This window comes from Narcine bancroftii, chromosome 4 (assembly GCF_036971445.1).
Source record: "Narcine bancroftii isolate sNarBan1 chromosome 4, sNarBan1.hap1, whole genome shotgun sequence".
In the NCBI taxonomy this organism is placed as follows: Eukaryota; Metazoa; Chordata; class Chondrichthyes; order Torpediniformes; family Narcinidae; genus Narcine; species Narcine bancroftii.
In genome coordinates, this window is record NC_091472.1 from 251437923 (window position 1) to 251458090 (window position 20168).

General features: G+C 36.9%; 1 protein-coding gene across 4 annotated transcripts in view; it reads right to left on the reverse strand.

Annotated features, from left to right (window-relative positions):
- LOC138761854 (collagen alpha-1(III) chain-like) overlaps positions 1 to 20168 on the reverse strand; it is a 163743-nt gene that overhangs the window by 78408 nt on the left and 65167 nt on the right. For all 4 annotated transcript variants that reach the window (XM_069934732.1, XM_069934730.1, XM_069934733.1 and 1 more), the window contains 5 exons: positions 19973 to 20017; positions 19789 to 19842; positions 8072 to 8170; positions 7921 to 7965; positions 7343 to 7441 (listed from right to left, as the gene is read on the reverse strand). In XM_069934732.1, the coding sequence (XP_069790833.1) occupies positions 7343 to 7441; positions 7921 to 7965; positions 8072 to 8170; positions 19789 to 19842; positions 19973 to 20017 (342 nt within the window). The remainder of the gene's footprint in view (positions 1 to 7342; positions 7442 to 7920; positions 7966 to 8071; positions 8171 to 19788; positions 19843 to 19972; positions 20018 to 20168) is intronic.

Sequence of the window (20168 nt, forward strand, 5' to 3'; positions counted from 1 at the left end):
GTTCAAAAGATGGTATAAAATGAAGATGAACAAAACCAAATTGAGCTTAGGATTATATTCAGAATATTTATTTTAATTATTCAAGTGCCATGGACTTCACTGGGGTCACTCAACTATGGTTGCCTTTGAACTGAGGAGGGGAGTGGATCTGGGTTTTCTTGTATTATTTTGATGGCATTATTTCCCTACCCATTAGTTGCCCATTCAGAGCCATCTCTCCAGCGCATGACGTCCTGTTTTGCGGAAACTGCCAAAATATTTGGCCTGGAAGTCAGCCTGAATAAAACTGAGGTCCTCCATCAGCCAGCTCCCCACCATGACCACCAGCCCCCCCACATCTCCATCGAGCACACTGAACTCAAAACGGTCAACCAGTTCACCTACCTCGGCTGCACCATTTCATCTGATGGAAGGATCGACAAAGAGATAGACAACAGACTCGCCAAGGCAAATAGCGCCTTTGGAAGACTACACAAAAGAGTCTGGAAAAACAACCACCTGAAGAAACACACAAAGATCAGCGTGTACAGAGCCATTGTCATACCCATGCTCCTGTTCAGCTCCGAATCATGGGTCCTCTACCGGCATCACCGTCAGCGCTGTCTCCGCTCCATCCTCAACATTCATTGGAATGACTTCATTACCAACATCGAAGTACTCGAGCTGGCAGTGTCCGCAAGCATCGAATCCATGCTGTTGAAGACCCAACTGCTCTGGGTGGGTCACGTCTCCAGAATGGAGGACCATCGCCTTCACAAGATCGTATTCTATGGCAAGCTCTCCACTGGCCACCGAGACAGAGGTGCACCAAAGAAGAGGTACAAGGACTGCTTAAAGAAATCTCTTGGTGCGTGCCACATTGACCACCGCCAGTGGACTGATATCACCTCCAACCGTGCATGTTGGCGCCTCACAGTTCGGCGGGCAGCAACCTCCTTTGAAGAAGACCGCAGAGCCCACCTCACTGACAAAAGACAAAGGAGGAAAAACCCAACACCCAACCCCAACCAACCAATTTTCCCTTGCAACTGCTGCAACCGTGCCTGCCTGTCCCGCATCGGACTTGTCAGTCACCAATGAGCCTGCAGCAGACATGAACATACTCCTTCATAAATCTTCATCCGCGAAGCCAAGCCAAAGAAAGAAGAATTTCCCTACCTTTAAGCCATTGTTAAACTATCTTAACATTTTGGCATGTGTGAAAATATTTGAGGCTTTATTTCTTCCCATTTCAGTTAATTCTGTTTTCCCTCTTTCCACACATCATTCACTTTGAAAATATTCAATATATAATCTGATAACATGGCTAAGAGGAAGCACCTGTTTGGTGTTGCAATGATCTGTCAGACTAGATTGTAACAATGTTACAGAGAAATCATAGGTTTAGAATTTGATTAATAGATTGCAAGAATAGACAGGACATGAAATATCCATTACAGTCCTTCTGGATCATTATAATTTTTGAAAAAGTGTCCTGCAGAACTTAATTTTTAATTTCTTGCCCTCTCCAGTCTTTAATTCTCCAATATAATTGTGGTGGTATGGTTACCACAACGCCGTTAGAGTGCCAGCGACAGGGTTCGAATCCCATGCCAGCTGTACGTTCTCCCCGTGTCTGAGTGAGTTTCCACCAGGTGCTCTGGTTTCCTTCCACTGTTCAAAATGTAGGTCATTTAGGTGTAATTGGGTGGCATGGGGTTTGTGAGCCGAAATGGCCTGCAACCGCGCTGCAAGTCTAAATTTTAATTTTTTTTAATTTAAACTTTAAATGTTTAAAAAATACTAGTGATCTTGGCTTAACTATCTGCCTCTATCATCTTTGGGTGAAGTCTGATTAACAATTTCACATATACAATATAAAAACAATCTGTTTTATCCCCTAATAACAGACAGCTGCAGCAAACATAAAGTTGTGATAGTAGGAGATTTTGACTTTCCACATATTGACTGGGACTCCCATACAATAAAAGGGCTGGATGGCTTGGAATTTGTCATATGTGTACAGGAAAGTTTTCTAAATTAATATTTGAAGTATCAACTTGAGAGTGTGCAATATTTCTCCTACTGGGGACAGGACAGGTGACAGAAATATGTGTAGGGGAGCATTTTAGGTCCAGTTATCATAATTCCATTAATTTCAAATTAATTATGGAGAAAGATTGGTCTGCGCCTCGGGTTGAGATTCTAAACTGGAAAAATGCCAATTCTGAGGAAATGAGAATGCATGGATTGGATTTTTTTTTCAGGCAAGGATGTGTGAGGTAGGTTGGACCTTCAAAGGTGAAATTTTGAGAGAACAGAGTTTATATGTTCCTGTCAGGATCAAAGGCAAGGCTAGAAGGCATAGGGAACTTTTGTTTTCAAGGGATATTAGGGATCTGATTCAGAAGAGGGAGGAATATAACAGGTATAGGCAACATGGAGCAAAGGGGTTCTTGAGGAGTTTATAAAATATGCAAGAAAATCCTCAAAAATTAAATCAGGAAAGCTAAAAGAAGACACGAGGTTGCTTTGCAAACATATAGTAAGGGAAAAAATCGGTCCCCTTGAAGATCAGTGTGGTCGGCTTTGTATGGAGCTAAAAGAGATGGGAGAGGATTTAAATGTTTTTAAATCAATATTCTCTCTGAAAAAGGGCACAGAGTCGAGGTAATTAAGCAAAACATGCAGTGAGGCCATGGAACCTGAACAGATGAAAGAGGAGGAAGTGCTTGATGTTGTAAGCAAATAAGGGTGGATAAATCCCCAGGGCCTGACAAGATATTCCCTCAGACCTTGAAAGAGGCTAGTGTAGAAATTGCAGGGGGTCTGGCAGAAATATTTAAAATGTCCTTAGTCACAGGTGTGGTGCCGGAGGATTGGAGGGTAGCTCATGTTGCTGTTGTTTTAAAAAGGCTCCTGAAGAAACCCTGGGAATTATAGGCTGGTGAACCTGATGTCAGTAATAGGTAAATTATTGGAAGGTATACTAGGAATTCAGATATACATATATTTGGATAGCCAGAAACTGATTGTTGTCAATATGCGGGCAGCGGGATAATCATCCCGCTTGTGTTCACATGTTTCCTCTCTCTGTGGTTCTGTGTCACTCTGAACTGCCACTTTGTGCTGGCCCATCTTTTCATTACACTGTGTCTGCTTGTAGTCTCTGTTGGCTTCGTATCTTCTCCAGTAGGTCTCTGTATCATTCATTCAAATTTTTTTATAATTTGTATTGTGTTAGGGTTAGAGTTAGTGTTGGGGTTATTGGTGGTGTTTCTTGGTAAGCTTGGGTCTGTATTAGGGTGTCCATGTAATTTGTCATAAGTGTGCTGGCCCATGGAGTCTGTTGTGGAGATTGCTGTTATTGTGGGGCATCTATTTGGGTTGAATCTGGGTAAGGGTTTGGGTTAAGGCTAGGGTTAGGGTTAGGTTGTAAGCTTGGGTCTATGTTAGAGTTTTCCTGTAATTTGTCATAAGTGTGCTGGCCCAGGGAGTGTGTTGTGGGAATTGGTTTTGTTGTGGGGCTTCTATTTGTGTTGTCTTTGAATGGGGTTGAGTCTGGGTAAGGGTGTCTTTATTCTCTTTGGTTGTGTCCTGGCTTAGAGAGTCTACCTCAGGCAGTGCCTGTTGGAGTTTGCTGTCAGGCCTAGTAGGCCCCTGTGGAATTGATTTTGGTTTGTTGGGTGTTTAGAATAAGGTGAAGTCGATGTAAGGTTGCCTCTGTGATTCCTGATTGTGTCCTGGCATGAGGGGTCTGCCGTAAATAGTGCCTGGTAGAGTTGGCTGAATGGACTAAGGGCCCATGTGGGATTAATTTTGGATTGTTTGGAGATTAGGGTTACGGTTAAGTCTGGGTAAAGGTGCATTTGTGCTCTCTGGTTGTGTCCCAGCCTCGGGACCCTGCCCTAAGCAGTCCCTGGCAGGTTTAGTTGAATGGACTTAAGGCCCCTGTGGGATCAATTTTTGGTTATTTTGGTCGTTATCATTGGGTTAAATCTGAGTAAAAATACCCCTATGATCTGTGATTGTGTCCTAGTCTGGGGAGTCTGCCTTAAGCAGTGTCTGGTGTAGCTTTCTGTAAGGCCTTAGTGCCCCTCTTAGATTAATCTTTGGTTATTTGGGGTTTTTTTAAGTTAAGTTAAGGTAAGTCTGGGTAAGGGTGCCATTATGCTCTATGGTTGTGTCCTGGCCTAGGGAGCCTGCCTTCAGCAGTTCCTGGTGGTGTTTGCTGCTACAACTTGAGGCCCCTGTGATATTCATTTTGGGTTGTTGGGGGTTTAGGAGAAGGTGAAGTCTGGGTGAGGGTGCCCCTGTGATTACTGATTGTGTCCTGTCATAGGGGGTCTGTCTTAATCCTTGCCTGGCAGAGGTAACCAGGTGAACTTAAGGCCTATGTGGGAATATATTGGGTCCTAGACTGGGGAGTCTGCCTTAAGCAGTGTCTGGTGAAAAGTAAAGGGTGTGGATGTTGTCTACATGGATTTTAGTAAGACCTTTGACAAGGTCCCGCAAGAGAGGTTAATCATTCTGTATTCATGGTGAAGTAGTGAACTGGATTCGACAATGGCTGGACAGGAGAAACCTGAGTAGTGGTGGATGAGGCCTGTGACTGACTAGTGGTGTGCCTCAGGGATTGGGACTGAAACCATAGTTGTTTGTCATCTATATAAATGATCTGCATAATAATGTGGTAAATTGGATCAGCAAGTTTGTAGATGACAATAAAGGTGCTTTCACACTTAGATTCTAGTAAATTGGCATGTCAATGACCCATGTTTAAAGCCAGGTTGGGTCGGATTGGAGCTGGTTCAGTGCAACATTTACACTGGAACTGATGTGAAATACATCATCTCTGATACTACCTACTTTGGCAGGTAAGTACAGGTACACAATCCTTTATCCCTTGGGGGACAGTGTGTTCCAAATTTTGGATTTTTCTGGATTTTGGAAAGCCAGATTTGAGCCCACCCAAATTGTGCTATTGTGTCAACCCCCACTCCTTCCAGTCGTGCTGCTATCTACCCCCCCCCATCACCTGCATGACTCGCGCTGCCGGTCTCCCCCCCCCTTGCTCACCCAACTCGCGCTGCCGGTCTCTCCCCCTCGCCCACCCGACTTGTGCTGCCAGTCTGTCGCCCGCTCGACTTGCACTGCCTGCCTCTACCCACCTGACGGTTTTTGGAGCTTTCCGGATTTTAGATGTATGAACAAAGGATTGTGTACTGTACCAGGATGAAAATGACCCTCCCCCAATACCATGTTGGTCACGTAAAAAGGTGATTAAATACTGGCTTTCAGGGGCAGTATGAAAGCAGAATGCAGGAGCTGTGGACTGTGAAGAAGGTTTTCAAAGATTGCAGAGGGATCTTAACCAACTGGAAAAATAGGCTGAAAAATGACAGATGGAATTTAATGCAGACAAATGTGAGATGTTGCATTTTGGAAGGACAAACCAAGGTAGGACATACATGGTAAATGGTAGGGCACTGAGGAGTGCAGAAGATCAGAGAGATCTGATAATTCCCTGAAAGTGGTGTCACAGGTAGATAGGGTTGTAAAGAAAGCTTTTCGCATCTTGGCCTTCATAAGAGTTATGGAGAGTAGGCAGGGACAGGGTACTGATAGTGGAAGATCACCCATGATCAAAATGAATGGTGGTGCTGGCTCAATGGGCCAAATGGCCCACACCAGCCCCTATTGTCTATTGCTATTTGTAAGGAGTTTGTACGTTCTTCCCTGTGTCTGTGTGGGTTTCCTCCACATGTTTCAGTTTCCTCCCACCCTTCAAAACATACCAGGGGTTGTAAGTCAATTGGTGTATCAGGAGGTGGGAGGGAGTGAACACTTCAGTAACATTAAATTATTCATGACGATGTCATTCACTGAAGATACTTCATTTTTCATAAAAATATCACTGTAAGTCATATAAAAATGTGAGCCTCTCTTCTTCACTACAAATCTGTTTCACACGTGAGTATTGTGTATGAATAATAAAGAAATAAATACAATTAGTCACTGACTTACGACTCTAATGGGGAGTGAAGGATTGGTTGTAACTGAGGGTTGGTCATAAGTCAGATTTGCTCCACTGCGCATGCCTGAGGTCATGAAACATTGAACAAATAAGCCTTTAATGGGACCTCGGGCTGCTGCGGGAAAGGGGATTACTGTATACTGTAATTTTAAAACATGTTGTTGTACAGTACTTTAAATAAAGATTTTTTAAAAATGTTGGTTGTATATGTAGGTGGACATTACTCACGTAGGTTAGAAGTCGAAGACTATTTGTATCGCAAATATAATACAACTTACAAATTCAATTCCTTAACACTACAGAAATATTATCAAATAAATGTAATATATATCAACAATCATTGAACTGTTCAGGAGCAATTAGTTTTCTGCTTTTGTAACTGTGCAGTAATGTTTATGATGTTTAAAAATACTTTAAAGTACCTGTTCCTACTTACATACAAATCGGAATAAAGACAGACCCAGGTAACAGAACAAGTTTTTAACCTGGGGACTGCCCGTATAAGACATTAGTGAGGCCAAATTTGGATTATTGTGTGCCGATTTGGTCACCTAACTACAGGAAATATATCAATAAGATAGAAAGAATGCAGAAAAGATTTACTAGGATGTTACCTGGACTTTAGGAACTGAATAACAGGGAAAAGTTAAACAGGTTAGGACGTTACATCCTGGAGCATAGAAGAATGAGGGGAGATTTGATCAAGGTATTTAAAATTATGAGGGGGATAACAGAGTAAATGTAGGTAGGCTTTTTCCACTGAGGGTAGGTGAGATACAAACCAGAGGACATGGGTTAAGAGTGAAAGGAGAAAGGTTAGGGGAAACCTGAGGGGGATCTTCACACTTGGAGTGTGTAATGAGCTTGCAGCTGAAGTGGTGAATGCGGACTCAATTTTAACATTTAAGAAGGATTTGGACAGGTACGTGGATGGGAGAGGTAGGGAGGGCTATGGACTGGGTGCAGGTCAGTAGGACTAGAAATAAAAAATAGTTCGGCATTGACTTGAAAGGTCAAAGAGGCATTTCTGTGCTGTAATGTTCTATGTTTCTATAGTTGTAAGTTGCTTTCATTTCTTATCTTAAAAATAAATTGCATCACAAGTATATAGAGACACATTTGGTGGTCCAATACTCATTTAGTAGTGGTAATAGTATGTTAATTCTCTCAAAATGGTAAAATGTTGTCTTTGTAAGCATTTAAATTGACTCTGATCTTCCAATGCTATTTGAACCTAGCTACAAAAGTAATACCTCTGAGCATTTGTATGAAGTGTCTTGCTTATCATTGATGAAATAAAATAATAGAAATCTCACAAACACTTACTGGTTGGCCTACAGCACCAGGATGTCCATTAGTTCCTGATGGACCTGGAGGACCAATTGTACCTGGACTACCACGCTGCCCAGGAATACCAGAAGCACCCTAAGAATGTAAATAAAAGTTGTGAATTAAGTTTACAGTCAAGGCTATACCATCAGAATTAAATTACTAAATAGTATAGTTAAAACTATACTGTAATAACTAAAATAACAAACTATTTTTTTTAAATAACAGGCCAACAAAGGTCTGTCAGTCTTTTGAAAATATGCAAGAAAGGATTTTGATACAGGAAGCTCTATGGATTACATCCTCAAATTATTACAAGGTCATAAAATATAGGAGTGGAAGTAGGCTAATTGGCTCATCAAGTCTGCTCCATCATTTTATCATGAGTTGATCCATCCTCCCATTTTGATTACTTGAAATGATTAAGATAATATTCATAGGTTAGATACAAGCCAAATAAATGAGATGACAATATATATCTGACCCTCTACTCTTTAATCAGGACATTAGTTTGATGTGTTTGTTTATATATTTGATCTACAAGTTAAAAAAAAAAGTATTTTGCTGTGACTGACCGGATGTCCTGGCGCACCAAGTGATCCATCTTTTCCAGGATTCCCCTAAAATACAAAGCCACAGCAAACCCTCAGATGCTGTTTTCCATCATTTGTCAAATGATTAATAAAAGGCGGATATATAAGATTTCAGTGAATGCTAATTGCATACAGGTTTGCCTGGGGTTCCAGGAGCACCAGTAATGCCTGGGAGACCTCTGAATCCTGGAGTACCTGAAGAACCTCGAGAACCTTTATCGCCAACTTCGCCCTGTAAGGGAAAGTATTAGAGACAAATTATGATCTTGGAACTGTGTGATATTTTGGAAAGCTTATCTGTAATCTAAACTGCAAGTCAAAAAGCTGAAAATATATTTTGATCCCTAATACTTCAAATTTATTTTAGCATTGCCATTCTTATTGATGACAAGTTTCCTCAGGACATGAGTTCTGCTGGTTTGTCTCATTTACACTTAGCTCTGTTCAGAAGTTCTGAACAAATTTGAGACCAGCTGGTATAAGCATTGTATAAGCCTAAAGTGAAACTGCCAGTATATTCCAGATAAGATTGATCAACACCCCAAAGATTTTCCTCAGGGAAAAGGGACAAAAATATTTCTTAATAGTGGCTTCAGAATGATCTTGAATACCCACATGCATATGACTATTAAATTATTTTTATTTGAGTTTAAACAATTTGAAATCGAGAAGATAATCATACAGCATAGAAGTAGGGCCTTTGGCATAACGTATCCATCCCAACCAAAGTTGATATTTTACAATAAAAAATATTGAACAATACAATTATGAAGTGTGCTACAAGATCAGAAAAAAGTTAGAATAATAAACATAAGTATGTTCCAAAACACCCTCAACTCACTAAAATAGTACATAACAAAAAAAGAGAAGAAAGCATTAAATTTCAAAACCCCTTCCTCTAAGCAATGTTGAAGATTAACATTAATAAATCCAGGTGATTCAGTCTTGGAGAGGGACAACACCATGCCATGTTTCCAGTTTGACACTAAATCTTAAGATTATGGTAGGAGTCGGAGAATGAACCCCATATCATTTGAAATATAGTATTTAAGTTATTAATGGCATATCTAATTTTTTCCACATTTAAACAATACATTATATTCCTTAGCCATTGTGCACATGTAGGTAGAGTATTATCTTTCCATTTAATCAAAATTTCACGTCTATCAATGGAATAAATTATAAAATGCAGCATTGAATTGAGTGAGTAACACATCATCTTATCATTCCAAAAAGAGCAATTAAAGGGCTAGGCTTCAATTTTAAATTCCTGATAATGTTTGAAAAAGATCCTTCCAATATTTTTCTAAGCTAGGGCAGGTCCAAAACATATGAATTAAGGAAGAATCACATGTTTTACATTTATCATATCAGGGATTTATGTCCAAATAAAAATGATACAATTTTAGTTTAGACATATGTGCTTGATGAACAACTTTAAACTGCAGCAGGCAATGACATGCACAAAGGGATGCATGTAGTGTTAATCAGTTTAAAAAGAATGTTCCAAACCTCACTGGACAGAGAAAGATTCAAATCTTGTTCCCAAGCGTTCTTGATTTGAATTAACGAGGCCTGACTTAAATCACCTAATTTGTCATAAATAAGAGATATTAATCCTTTATAAGGAGGTTGTAATTCAAAGAGATATCAAGAATATTTGCCTTGGAGATACCAGGAAAATCAGGAATCTGAGATTGAATAAAATGTCTAATTTGTAACTATCTTTAAAAATTAGCCTTAGATTAGTTAAAATTTACAATTAAGTGTTCAAAAGACATAAAATTGTTGTCAATAAAAAGGTCTTTAAAACATTTAATACCCAACCTGTACAAATCCTTGAAGGAAGAGTCTTGCAAAGAAGGTTGAAAGAGATGATTGGCTATAATAGAGCTAGCAAGAGAAAAGTTCTGAAATCAAAAGAAACCTTCTGAATTGTGTCATATTCTCAAACTGTGTTTAATGACTGGGTTGTCAGTTTGTTAGGATAAAGAAGGACCAAGAATTGCCAACATCAAAATATTCATAAAATTTAGTTCAATTTCTACCCAAGTTTGGTGGTTAATTCGGTTATCAAATTATAATAAAAGAATCAAGTTATGTATATTGACTGCCCAATAATAAAATCTAAAGTTAGGAAATGTCAAACTTCCATTCCTTTTAGATTTTTGAACTTTATTCAAGCAGGGGAACTTTCCTAGCTATATGCAAGAAGAAAAAGAGAATCAAGTGGAAAAAAAAAGATTTAGGAATAAAAATTGGTGTAGATTGGAAAAGGTACAAAAATTTAGGTAAAGTGTTCATTTTAATAGAATTAATATGATGAAATCATAGAAATAGATAAAGAGGGTAACTTACCATTTTAAAATAAAGTAGAATTTTTTTCCTTAAAGAGATGCTTATAACTCTCAAGATAAGTAAATTGATTCTGTACAATCTTAAAAGGAAAATTAAAATACCTTGGTATAGGAGTATTTAAAGGAAAAGTTCACTCTTATGCATATTCAAATTATACCCTGAAAACTGACTAAATTGAGATAGCAAAGATAGTATGAATGGTGAAGAATTATCTCGATTAGAAATAAAAATCATAAGATAATCTCTGTATAGGGAAACTTTAGGTTCAATTCCCTTCCTATAGATCCCTGAAAAATCTCTGCACTCCCTGCAATTGCTAATGGTTCTAAAACCAAATCAAAAAGTAGCAGACTTCTAGAACATCCCTGACGAGTACCCCATTGGAGATCAAAAGTTTTTGATTGTTCTAAATTAATAAGAATTGAAGCAGTAGGACTTAAATATAATAATTTCATCCATTTAATGAAACATGGCCCTAAATTAAATTTTTACAGGATTGCAAATAAATAACCCCACTCCACCCAATCAAAAGCTTTCTCTGCATCTAACGAAAGGACACATTCATGGACAAGAATTTTTTTGGGGGGATATAACATAAAATGTCAATAAATGATGTATATTAAAATAAGAATAACAATTTTTAATAAAACTAGTCTGTTCTTCAGAAATAATTAACGGTGATATATTCTCCAGTCTGTGGACCAACACTTTCACCAAGATCTTCATATCAACATTCAATAGAGAAATTGGCCTATAAGAAGAACCCTCGGATAGATCTTTCTTATTTTTCACAATAAAAGAAATGCAAGCTTCTTTAAAAGATGATGGAAGATTGCCCTGTTTAAATGAATTATTAAGCACAGAACTTAACTGTGGTATGAACAATTTAGTAAAAGGATTTTAAAAATTCCACAGGGTACATAAGGTCCTGGAGGTTTACCTGACTGTAATGAGGAAATCACAAAAAAGCATTTCATCTTGGGAAATAGGCTCCTTCAGACTCATAAGATTATTCTGAGAAAATGTGGGAATATTTAAGTTGTCCAAAAAATCCATCATTAGACTATTATCATGACTAGATTCAGAAGTGTACAATCTCAATTAAAATTTTCTAAATGTATTATTTATTTTAGAATGATCTATGGTAACAGTACCACTATCCATTCAAATTTTAGTAATCTCTCTCTTAGCAGTAGTTCCTTTCAATTGGTTGGCCAAGAGCTTACCAGATTTTATTTACCGTGGATGCAGAATTGACTTTTTCTCCTCAAGTTGTTCAATGGGATAAGTAGAAAGAAGATCAAATTTAGTCTTAAGTTCAACTCTTTTTTATATAATTCAGGGTTTTTAACTTGTGCATATTGTAAATCAATTTGTTTAATCTGATTGATTAAACCTAATCTTTCTTTATTAGTCTTATTTATATTAGCTGTATAAGAATTAATTTGCCCTGTATGTTATGCTTTCAGTGTCCAACAGAGTCAAGCTAGAAATTATTGAAGAAGAATTTGCATTAAAGAAGAAATTAATTTGCACCTCCATAAATTTTTAAAAAAATCATTATCTGAAAGTAAAGTAGAACTAAAATGTCAATGTTTTTTTGTTGAAGGAAAATTATAGGAGCTTGGTCACTATTCACAATACCCTGATATTCACATGATTTGATCAATGAAATCAATTGATTGTCTATTTAAAAATAATCAATCCGAGAGTAAGTGCGAGGAATATTAGAAAAAAAAGAGTACTCTCTTCTGTTGGGGTGAAAAAAAGGCTAAACATCTGAAATACTGAAATTTGTTTGAAAAGAATTAATTAGGTAGCAGATTTAGGAGATGAACAGTCAAGAACAGGATCTAACCAACAATTAAAGTTTCCACTCCCAGTGAGTAAAGACTTAAATCTGGTAGGTCTGAGTAAAAAAATATTCAAAAAGCCTCGCATCATCAATGTTAGGGGCACATACATTTGCAAAAACTACCATTTTATTATGTAATTTGCCTGTAACAATAATGTATCAACTATATTTATCTGATATATAAATCAAAGGAATATTCTGATTGATTAAAATAGAGCCTCCCTTAACCTTAGCATTAGAAGAAGAATGGAAACATTGCCTTTTCCACTTTGACATGTCAGGAGTTATCAGTTTCAGATACAAGTTTCTTGTAAAAAGACACTCTCAGCTTTTAGACATGCACCAACACTCTCCTACATTTAATAAGGCTGTTCAAAGAAGAATACAATCAAACTTCAGCCAATCAAAGCAAAACAAAAACACTTCAGCTATAGAAAAAATTCAGACACCAACCATAGTTCAAATGAGACTTGAAGTTGAAGGAGACTCTTTAAAGACTCTATGTGTCTCATCCACCGATTTCAAAAATTCTTTATGATCATCATTGAAAGTAATCCGAAGACGAGCTGGATATAACAAAGTGGGCTTGAATCCTTTCTTATACAGCTCAGACATCACATCTTTATATCCTCTGTGAATATTCATGACTTCAGGCCATAAGTTTTGCATGAGTCTAATTTGATGCCCCTGGAAATAAAGATTTCTCCTCAGACAACCTTCTTGATAATGATGAAACTGGAGAATTACCAAACGCGGGCGGTGTCCCAGTGTTGGCTGAGAAGCCAAGGAACAATGCAGTCTGTCAAGCTCAGTAGAGGCTTAGTAGAGAAAAACTCCTTTGCAAACACTTCCAAGAGTAAATCTGGAAAGAAGTAAGTCAGCTGGCCCATTTCTGTATCCTCTTTTAAGCCCAAGATTCATATATTTTGGTGTCTGCTTCTGCTCCCCAAATCAACTACTTGCGAAAATAATTTGAAATTGTTGGCAGACAGTTCAAAACAAAGAGCTTCTCATTTGTCAACAAGCTTGTTAACTGTGTTCAAATCTTCCTCCACAGATCCCAGGCATTCATCAATTGCTGATATTGACTGTCAAACCTTTTCAAGTGCAGTTTAATTTCCCATTGACTCTCTTTAACCATTTTGGCTATTTCCTGGGTGTGGTTTGTACAGAAGTTCAGAAATGGAGTCTGTGGATGGAGTAGCTGTTTCTTCCTCCTTTTTACTATTTGTTGCTGTTTTTAAAGCCTAGTAACCATTTTGAAATAATCAATAATATTGATTAATAAAGGGGCAAAATACAAAGCACTTTGGTTGAAGCTTTAAAGGGCATGAATGGAAAACGTTTAAAAAAGTACAAGAGCACATAACTATTGCTGCTATTCCATACCGTAGCCAGATAGTAGTCCAAAAGTCCATGTAAGCTAGTCCCATTTACTTGTATTTGGCCCATATAACCTTTCCTATCCTTTCTGGCCTCTGCCACTTCCTTTAGAAGCTCTATTTCCTGTATGAAAAAGGTGCCTTTCAAGTCACTTGCAAATCTTTCCATTCTCACTTTATATCTATACATTGGTAAAGCATCTGTGAACATTTGCCCTATCTATGCCCATCATGATTTTGTCATCCTCCATGTTCATCTCTCAGCCTCTTTCACTCCAGCTAAACCAGTCTCTTAAGTCCTCCAGATCTGGAAACATCTAAATCTTTTTATGCACTCTTTTCACTCGTTCCTATTGGTACAACGATCAGGACTGCACACAACATTTTGTGTGTACTAAAGTCTTGTACAATAATAACGATGATGTTCCAACTCCTGTTTCCAATGCCCCAAATCATGAGGGCAAGAATGCCATATGCCTACTTTACCACTTGCAGTGAATTATATCTTGTACCCTTTCTCCCTAACAATACTCCCCAAGGCTCTACCATTCACTATGTATGTTCAACACTGGTTTAACTTCTCAAAATATATCTCTTTGCACTTGTTTGAGTTAACGTCCATTTATCAATCCTTTGCCTACTTTCCCAGTTGATCTGGGTCCTGTTGTAAACTTCTTAACTTACCACCACTGCTTTTAGCATCATCTATGTAGTTGTTAATCATGTCACCTATATTTTCATCCAAATTAAACAGGAAACCCAGCTTCGATCCCTATGGCACAGCACTGGACACAATCCAATCTGAAATTAAAAACTACCTTCCACTATCACCATCTGACATTCAATATTCAAAATTATATTATTGTCATGTAATAAAACAGATGTAATATTACACAAAATTACAATCTGCCGAAAGGCAGACAAAGATCAGCGGAAATTTCCCGGCGTCCCTTACTGCCAGAGTCCCCTCAGAGTCACTGAGTGTCCGTGGATTCGCCTCCAGCATTCCTGCAGCCACAGAACCTTCAGTCCAAACCATCAGGAACCCGAGGTCCAGATCCAAATCTCTGACACGTTCAGGAAGTTCCTGCCTTGGGAGTTCCTGCCGCCCTTGGCACACTCTCACATCACTATTTTGAAACCTAGTTCACCTTCAGCCTGGTGTAGGTCCTTTGTGCGCAAGTCACCAGCAGCCCAGAACCTGCGTGTGTTCCTCACCACGAGTCGCCAACAGCCAGCAGCCTGTGTGGTTGTCGTCTGCACAGCCCCTCACTGGTCCACTGCTGTGGTAACCATCCCATAGGGATGACTCCTCTGCTTCTCCTTCTCAAATAGGAGTTGTTCTCCCTATTTTCTGGTGCACTGTGCCAGTCCTCTGCTTCCCCAGAGTCTACAACACCTTGAGGCTGCTGCCAGATCAGGCCCTGCCATCTTGGGCTCAGGATTTTAAAATTAAACACAATTAGCTCCTTTAACAGCCAATTTAAAACCTGCACAGAACTATTGGTAGTTGGACTGGGGAGTAGAACCCTGTGGAGGAGCGCTGTGTCTCTGTTCCCCATTCTCCCCACATCCGCTCCAGCAGCAACACTGTCATTTTCCATTTATACCACCAAGCCAATTTTGTATCAGATTGGCTGGATCACTGTGGATTTCATCTGATCTAACCTTGGGGACCAGCCAACCAACTTGTAAATACGTTATAAACTTTTTCGTCACATAAACTGACATTATTTTGGTGTTCTAGTACTTTCATCTGACACTTTCAAATTTCCCCCTTTTCAAATATATATTTTAAATAAATTATAATACTTGCATTTCAAATTCAGGAATTAATAGATTAATTCCAGAAATTTTAGCACACAATTTGGAAAGACACCTCAATGTCTGCACAGTATGGTCATTTGAATGTTCAACTGAACCTCTCCTACGCTTAATAGAATAATGGGCAGGGAAGAACTTAAAGTTGATTAGCACTTAATCTTCAGCCAATAACTCTAGCAAAGATTTTGAAATATTTGTCATATGACTGTGGAATTTTCTTGTGCATCAATTTCAGTTGTACATTGACTGTATATTTTCCTTTGCAGAAACATGGACTACATTTCAAAAGTCTAATCCGTCATTGAAAATGCTATAGAAATCCATGCTTCTTTTTATCTTACATTTATTCCATACAAAAATTAAATCGCTCACAGTCACAACTCTTAGCTTTCATGAATATTTCATTTCCTCCAGTAATCTGAATCAGATGAAAATCTAAATGCAATGCAAGAAACTGTTTTTATGTGGAGACATGACATACTCGTTTTTTGAAAATTTTATTTATTAAATCACGATGCAAATATTGAAACATACAATTAATGAATAAAACAAAACCAATTCAAAAATACATACATGATATTTTAAAACTAACCCCACACCCTTTCCCCAACCCACCCCCCTCTAACCTACCCCAAAAGGAAGAAAAAAGGAAGAGAAAAAAGAAAGAGGAGATCACCCATAACAATAAAATTCATCAGTTAATTACCATGGTTTGCTATTACACCACTACTGTGCAGTGAGGAGATTTAAAAATTCAGCCCCATATAATCCAAATACAGGCTCCAAGTTTTATAATAAAAAAATAATTATCACACAAATTATATGTTATCCTCTCCAATGGAAATCAAGACCTCAACTCCATATGCCATCTCTGAATACTCAAATCAGTCTCATATTTCCAAGTAATTGCCAGAGATTTTCTAACTACAGCTAATGCCAATCTCAAAAATGCAATTTGGGATCTATTTAATCTTAATTCTAAACTGAATCTCTTAATATTATCCAACAAAAATACAAAAGGATCTAATGAAAATTTCACTTTCAAAATAACTTCTAAAAATTCCTTAAGTCTATTCCAAAAAGGTTTTACTGCTTCACGTGACCAAGTGGAAGGTAAAAACGAACCTACATCCTTATGATATTAAAAACATAAATCCGAAGAAATAAAATTATATCTCCTTAATTTAAATATAATTTATGAATAAAATTATAATGAAGAAATCGATACTTTACATTTACAATTTTAGTCATACTATCCCTACATAAATTTATCCAATCATTTTAAGAAATCTTTCTCCCATTTTAATCTAGATTTATTCTGTAATAAAGCATACATCTCGGATATAAATCCCTTCTTACCACCCTCAGTAAGTAAAATTTCAAACTTAGACTGTCTAGGTAACTGTAAAGAATGCCCAAAATTATCCAACAATAAAGCTTTAAATTGATAATAAGAAAAAAGTGTATTTGAAGATGTATCATATTTCTCTTTCATTCTTTGAAAATAAATAAAAATATTCTGCTTCATAACAATCTTGCACCAATTTAATACCCTTTTAATCCCATAACTTAAAATGCTGATTATTAAGTGTGAAGGGGAAAAGCTTATTTTGATACAAAGGCGTTTTACCTGAAATCTTAACTTGAGTACCTATAATTTCATTTTTTTATACCATAAATCCATTAAATGTTTCAAAACAGGTAAATTGTAACTACTCAATAACTTAGGGTTCCATCTATAAATAAAGTGATCCATCATCTTCTCACCAATTTGAGATAATTCAATATAAGCCCATATCAAAGGTTTATCTATCTCAAACATCCTATTTATAAATTTCAATTGTGCTGCATCATAATAATTTTGTAAATTAGGGAGTTTCAAACCTCCAATTAAATTTTTTAGATACCCTTACCATTTTATCCTTCCATAAAAATGTCCTCTCCAAAGCATTTAAATCCTATAAAATTTTTTGAGGAATCTTACAAGGAATAGATTGAAATAAATACTGAATTTGAGTAAAAATATTCATTTTAATACAATTAACTCTTCCTATTAATGTAATCGGTAAATCTTTCCATCGATTCAAATCATATTTAATTTTAGACAATAACAGCAAATAATTTAATTCATATAAATGACTATAATTACAATCTACCTTAACACCTAAATACTTAATCTGATCTGACCATTTGAATTTCACAATATGCCTACAAGAAAAATGATCCATTTCAGCTAATGACATAATCTCACTCTTTTCCCAGTTGATTTTATAACCTGATATCTCTCCATACTGTTCCAATCTGTCATGTAAACTCCTCAAAGAATTCTGAATTTATGTTAAATATATCAAAACATCATCGTCAAACAAATTAATTTTAAATTCATCAGATTTCACCTTAATACCTTTAATATTATTATCTTGTCTAATCATCTGAGCCAAAGGTTCAATAATTAATGCAAATAGAGCTGGTCACAAAGGACAGTCTTGTCTAGTCAATCTGGTCAACATAAGAGGTAAAGATAACTGTCCATTTGTCACCACTCTATATAAAGACTTAATCCAAGCAATAATAAAAGGGCCAAATTTAAATTTCTCTAAAACTTTAAATTAAAAAAAACTACACTCTACTCTATCAAAGGCCTTTTCTGCATCCAACAAAATAACCATTGGCAGGTTGGATCCCTCCCAAAAAGTATTAATTAAAGAAATCAAATTCACAATATTATCTGCTGAGTAACGATTTTTAATAAAACCAGCCTGATCTAAATGGAATAAATTTGGTAAATATTTAGCCAACCTATTAGCTATAACCTTTGCTACAATTTTATAATCAACATTTAATAACAAAATTAGTCTATAAGACCCAGCTTTCAATGGGTTCCTATCTTTCTTAAGAATAGCTGTAACAATTGCTTGAGTAAAAGAGTCTGGAAAAGAATGAACATCTGTCACCTGTTTCAATACTTCCATCAATAATAAAATTAATGAATCCTGAAATTTTTTATAAAATTCAGAAGTTAAGCCATCACCCCCTGGAAACTTCCCATTTGGCATGGATCGAAGTGCATCTATTACTTCTTTAGCAGTAAAAGAAGCATCCAAATCTTTAACATCCTTGCCATTCAAAGGTAAATCCAGATCAGATTTTTTTAAATTATCCATTTTAACCTCATCCTCCACTACTTCAATTGTATAAAATTTTTCATAAAATTTTCTAAACACTTCATTAATTTCCAGAGGTTTATTTGTAATAATTGATTTATCCCTAATAGCATTTATTGTTCGAGAAACCTGTTCTGTTTTTAACTGCCAAGCTAATACTTTATGAGCTCTTTCCCCTAATTCATAATATCTTTGTCTCGTTCTCTGTAAAAACTTTTCAAATTTATAAGTTTGTAACAAATTATATTGTAACTTCATATTGGTTAAATGTATTTTCTTAACTTCCATTGAATTTTGCTGTAAATCTTTTTCTCATATCTCTATCTCCTTCTCTAATTTAGTTACATCAGCTACATGTTGTTTCTTAATTTTAGCAGTAAAACTAATAATTTGTCCCCTCAAATATGCTTTCAAAGGATCCCATAAAACAAATTTACTATTAACTGAATCTACATTTATTTTCAAGACATACTCTTCACTTACATAGATTAATGCAATGTCAACAACTGACAACAGACTTAACACCAACCAGCATGAAGCAGCTTGCTTGACTGGCATCTCATCATTTGCCCTCAGCATTTATTCCCTCCATCATTTATGTACAACAGTTGCAATATGAACCATCTAAAATGTGCACTTTTGTTACTCGCTGTGGGCATTTTAACAGCACCTCCCAAATACATGGGCTCTACCGCCTATTCATTCCCAACCAAGTCACAGACCAGCCTAATTTGGAGATATATTGTCAAATCCTTGCTGCTGCTGGGACCAAATTCTAAAACACCTCATCTAACAGCACTTGTAAGTACGTACAGCCATGGTCACCATCCTCGGCTGCTTCTCTTTCTCAAATAAGGGATGTTCTCCCTGTTTTCTGGTGCCCTGTGCCAGTCCTCTATTTTCCCAGCACAATACAGGTTCTTTGGCTCAAAATGTTGTGCTGATTCATATAAACATACTCCACGTTCAGGTACCCACCATTCTTCATGTCAAAAAAACCTGCCGCCGACATTTCCCTAAATTTTCCTCCACTCACCTTAAACAGATATCCTCTGGTATTGGCCATTGCAACCCTAGGGGAAAATGTGGTGGCTGTCCACCCTATCTATGCCCTTCATAATTTTATTCACCAGATGGAATGCAGTAGTTCAAGAAGGTCATCACAAATGTAATCTCGGGGCAACTAGAGATAGATAATAAAAGCTGAACTAGCCAATGAGCCCAGATCCATAAAACAAGTCTAAGAAATATTATATAGTCAACTCACCTTAGGACCTGAACGGCCAATAGCACCAGGATTACCAGGATTACCAGGAGCACCCTAATAGGGGGGGAAAAAAATCCAAATTATATAAGAAAATATGAAAGGAAGAATGTGTAAATTATTTGAGTACTAAAAATAGTGAGATGCGGTATTAAAAATGCATTGTACTAATGAACACTTCACTCACAGGTTTACCATCTTTACCAGGACTACCACCGATACCTCTTGCACCCTAAACAAAAAGTAGGTTCATGTTTAGAAACCAGTTCCCTGGTAATCCTAACAACAAAATAACATCAACATTTTATTAAGGGAAATAATCAGAATTTAACAATTTCAAATCACAATATTAAATACAAATTGTTCAAAATTGTATCCCAATT